This window comes from Populus trichocarpa, chromosome 3 (genome assembly GCF_000002775.5).
Source record: "Populus trichocarpa isolate Nisqually-1 chromosome 3, P.trichocarpa_v4.1, whole genome shotgun sequence".
Lineage (NCBI taxonomy): Eukaryota > Viridiplantae > Streptophyta > Magnoliopsida > Malpighiales > Salicaceae > Populus > Populus trichocarpa.
Window position 1 is genome coordinate 19,735,800 of NC_037287.2, and position 5,063 is coordinate 19,740,862.

Genomic DNA, 5,063 nt, shown 5'->3' on the forward strand with positions numbered 1-5,063 from the left:
AAGTGTTGAGACCATATCAGCAATTGATGGAAAGCTGAGATTATATACTCCAGTAGGCTCCATGGATGCTTGATCCATCAGAAGTGGAGCTGGTAGAGGATGAAGAACTTCACATTGGAGACTGGGTGAAGGTTAGGGCGTCTGTTTCAACACCAACACACCAGTGGGGAGAGGTGAACCATTCAAGCGTCGGAGTGGTGCATCGGATGGAAAATGGGGACCTACGGGTTGCGTTCTGTTTCATGGAGCTGGCAAGAAAAGTATTTGTAGGCCATTTGTATCTCATAGATGACATTGCTAGTTGATAAGCTTTTTTGAGGTATATATATATTGGCATCTGTATGTGTTTTTGTACAAATTAAACCCGTATAATCTGACCCTGCTGATGCTTCTTTGAAGTTATATTCTAGCGCTCTGCTTTTCCGGCTCTTCTTTCACCGCACTCACCTGGCAGTGAACAAAGGCTGCATCAAAAAGACAGTAATACATGTCTCTTTTATTCTAACTATCTTTGTCGGTAACCTAATGCTACTACTAGTTTGATTAGTGTGGTTGCCATTGCTCCAACATACTAGTGTTTCTTTGTCAAGAAGGAAAATCTTATATCAATTCGTCAGAACATTAAAGAACATCTAAACAACTATAATATACAATTGACATTTTGGACACTTGCCGGAATTAAAATACATCAGAGGTCAGTAAAATGAGGAGTTTCCAAGACATACAAAAACAGGTTGCTACGCAATCTTGAAAATTACTACTATTGTTACTTGGGTGATGCATGATGAGCCAAAAGAAAATTGCCTTCCGAGCCTTGTGACTAGACATTAAACCTTTTGTTTGTGCACACAGAAAGTAATCCGGATTGCGGGATCCTTTCCTGCAGCTTACATCTTATCTTCAAGCCAGCTAGAGAAGTCCTTCAAAGCCTCTTCCATCCATTTATGCCGGCAACTGTCAACTGCTTCAGGTATAGTTAACCAACTTCTTGTTCGTGTGCTCTGCTCTGGCCATGACTCGAGCTCCTCCTTGACAAATAGAGCATACATTGCAGCTTTACACAAACCATCTGGGCAACACTCATCTTGGAGTGTTTTACTCTTAAACTGATAATCCCCTATGAAATCCTGAAACCCACAGATATAATTAGAGTTTATTCCCTTTTAGATTGTCTATATGACAAGACGTGTAAACAAGCTGCAAGATAATATTTGGAGAGCCTGTCTCAGCCCCAAGGGATCACTGGCAGGAAACTACGCCAAGAGTATAAAAGGCTAACAGGTTGACACCAGAGGATATCCAAAAATAAATTATGGGGATTTCAGATAAATATATGCAACCGTATTTCCGAATAGCTTCTTTACTCTGGAATTTATATAGATGCCAACAGCTCAGAAACAGGATTTACTATTTAGCCTAACACTACCACAGATGTTCTGAAGCTGGAGGAAAATTACCTGATCATCCTATAGTCTAATCGTCTTTACACTTAACCTCCTTGTTTTTGAAAATTACAGTTTGCATCATCCTTGGTGAAAGCAAAATAGACTAAATTATAGGATGATTTAGGATGTAAACTGTTACATGCGCAACAAAGTTTAGTATGTAAACTCTAATTTTCAAAAATAAAGTGGGTAAATGTAAAAACATCTAAATTATAGGATGATCGGTGTAATTTTTCCTTTTTTATTTATTCATTTTTAAGCTAAAGGAATGAATGATAATTTCAACAGCCACCAGAATTACTAGATAAAACAAAAGGCAATGATTATCATGATAAAGAAGGTGTGTGAATCACATCAATGCACAAAAAAAGAACGTTTCTTCAAAAGCATTCGCTATACGAGACAGGCACAACTAATAGATTGTAGTTCTAATGGAATAGGTAAAGCAGAAAAGAATAAATGTATTCAAAACAATCTCAAATAATGCATGTAAAACTCACCATTAGATCGCCTCGAACTCCTGCTTCTTCAATGGCTTCCCTCACAGCAGCCTCTTTGGCAGTCTCATCATTCTCCCATCCTCCCTATGAACAACAAATGAAAAGAAATTTAACTTCTTGTATTTTCTCTTCCTGAAAGTAACTGAAATCACACGTAATAGGAATTGCATATGCCCCACACATAAATGAAGACTTCAAAGAGGCAGGATTTAAACAAAATGGTATCTATCTCTCACTGGCTCTTTAAAGGCATAAGTTTTGGGATTCAAACAATATATGGATTCTTAAGGTCTGATTCTTTATTATATAGCCAAAACCCAAATAAAGTGAAAAGGAAACTGAACTTTGCATTTCACTGGAAATACAAGCATGCAGGCTCATACACATCGACCTCAACAAATATGCCAGAGTAATTGCAAATTTTCAAACAACATCATTATCTCCAAAATCACATCCAAAACCATTACCGTCACTATTTTCTCATCTAAGTCCCAGCATCCCCACAGCTCTAAGGCCATATGGTCAAGATTACTGGTTTCAAAAATACGCTTGGTGCATAAGCCAGATGTTTAGCAGGGCCCAACTCCAAGCAATCTCGCTTAAATAAGTAAAGCCATTGCCCCTTTCACTGTGAACCAAGCTTTTTGCTAAACGTGACTATAACAACGCACTTCCACCCCGATGAGATACATGTAGGTGTAAATGGTCATTCAGGTAGCTATCCACTCCTAGGTTCCAAATAGTGTGCATCATAAATGCCAGAAGAGCATCTGACAACTTTATACCTTTGGAAACAAGAGACCTGGTCCACTGGGCGAGTTGATCATAAGAACCTCCACAACCTTCGCTGAATCATCTCCATCCTCACAATAATCTCTAAATCTATATGGAATACACCTGTCAATAAAACAATGAGTTAACAACTCAACATCAAATATGACAGTAACTTTTAGCACCATGCAATGGCAGCAGCAAGTAGTTCCACATATATTTCCAATACATGCGGTGTAATGTTTTATTTGGTTTTTTACAAGTTGTTTCTCAATCCCTAAAGCTACATTTTTCTTCTCATTTTTTTTTAGTGGGAAGCTCGCTGGACTTTGGATTCCAGAAGACCCAACTCTATTCCAATGAATCTTGACCATAAGACCTCTAATCTTGATCACAAGACTGTTGATGGACAAAACTAAGGATAAACCTGTCAAATGAGCTTCCTAGTGCTCACATGGGTAAACATTAGCTCTGTTTGGTCCTATCTATTCGATAAAGACCATACTTGCTACAAAATCCAAATTGTCTTATGCCGAAAAAGCCGGTGCAAGTTGGACCTGCAATAGACAACTAGCCAAATAATTTCACATCACCTGCTGAATCATTTCAGGATCTGGACAGGGGTATGGGTGTTGGCCCCCTAAAGAGAAGAAAGCATCTTTCACCCAGCAAGATGCTCATAAAACTTCACATCCATTCATTCAGCACATGACTGATGGTGCAAACTTCCTATTCCCTCCAGAAATGATGTGAAACAATGCCAGAATATTTCTTCAGTCTGAAGATTAAACCAAATGGTTCAAAAGACTTAAGCCTCCACATATAATGAGATGCATTCTAACCATTTAAAATTTTAATTCTATAACCAAGTCTACATTCACCTTCCCTATTAACTGAGTTCCAAGAAGCAAGGGAGGCAAATGATAAAAAGGGTCCCAGCACAAAAGCCTCGAAATTATCTCAATCCTCAATTAATCCCTCGTTAACATTGCCCATTAATCCATCAAAAGGAACACATATCTTCAATCAACAATTAGTCAATGTTTCATACCTTTCATTATTGAACAAATCACACTAATCAAATAACTAAATAATTAACAAGGTCATCATTACAATTACATCCTTATAGCCACCAACCCCATTAAATTTGACAAAAAGAACAACCTAAACAAGAAAAGGAAAGATAGAAGATAAAACCAATGAAACACCTATAGATTATTAAAATAGAAAACGACCCATTAATCAACATAAAGTCAAAAACATACCCATTAATCAACATAAAGTAACAACCATCCAAATGTCAATTCTCTCACCACTAACAAAAAGGACACTTAAACACACCAATACTTCAACTCATCAATCAAAAACACATACTTTCACGCATATAAATCATTTGCAGACGAAGATACGAAAAGGGTCTGTTATTTACCCGGCAACAAGTCGACAACCGCCCTCATAACGTTGTTGGAGTCGACCAGTACGTGCCACCAATTCAGACATACTTTATATATATTATAAATAACCAAAAGAAAAAAAAAAGACTTTTTTCTATCAATCAAGATTGTTTCTTTATCATCAACAAAATTGAACTCGAGCCCTTCATTGGCTTTGCTGGATTAGCAATGGTCATGCATGTGCAGGATAATGACATCGGCATTGCTGGTTTTGGCTTTTTTTTGGGGGGTTTCTAGGTGAAGGGAAGGAGAGAAAAATGAGAGCTTTTTTTGGTTTTGTTTTACGGGATTTTAGAGAGAGAAAGTTTAGAGCTTGTTTAGAGAGAGAGAGAGAAAGGGAGGGCCTTAAAGAGAAGCGCATGAAGCGGATCCGACGGTGGGGGCGGTCAAAAGTCACGTGGGTGTGATGGGCCCATCATGAATGAGGCCTATCTGATTGGGTAGTGCAGTCATCCCTAATTTACTGATTTATTTCAGGTGGAATGAAATTTGAAGCATACGTATAACGGTGTTCCACATGCACTTTTGAAATATTTTTTAACTTAAATTTTTTTTTGAAAGAAATAAAAATATATATAGTTGGAGATAAAAAAATAAAAACATAAAATAAATTTATTCATAAATAATTTTGAAAGAATTTTTGTACTTTATATAGAGCTAGAGCATATGTTTTGAGAGATATCATTATTATAAATTCTTAATTTTATAATTATCCAACTAAGATATGTAAAGATAAAAATAATTGTTATAATATTTTTAAAATTTAACCTAGAGTAAAATCTAAATCATGAGTTAAGAAGGTCAACTAGAGTTAATTTAATTTTTTTTATTAAAAAATGTTCAAAACATTGTTTTTTGACCGATTTGTTTTTCAAAACAAAATCAATGAGTTT

At 36.5% G+C, this 5,063-nt stretch overlaps 1 protein-coding gene across 1 annotated transcript; it reads right to left on the reverse strand.

Moving 5' to 3' along the window:
• Positions 1–600: 600 nt before the first annotated feature.
• On the reverse strand, positions 601–4,498 carry LOC7462800 (nudix hydrolase 16, mitochondrial). Its single transcript, XM_002303900.4, has 4 exons — positions 4,146–4,498; positions 2,731–2,842; positions 1,946–2,029; positions 601–1,127 (listed from the first exon to the last, which is right to left on the reverse strand). Exons 1-4 carry the CDS (start codon positions 4,214–4,216, stop codon positions 888–890), a joined length of 507 nt encoding a protein of 168 aa, XP_002303936.1. The 5' UTR covers positions 4,217–4,498; the 3' UTR covers positions 601–887.
• Positions 4,499–5,063: the final 565 nt, after the last annotated feature.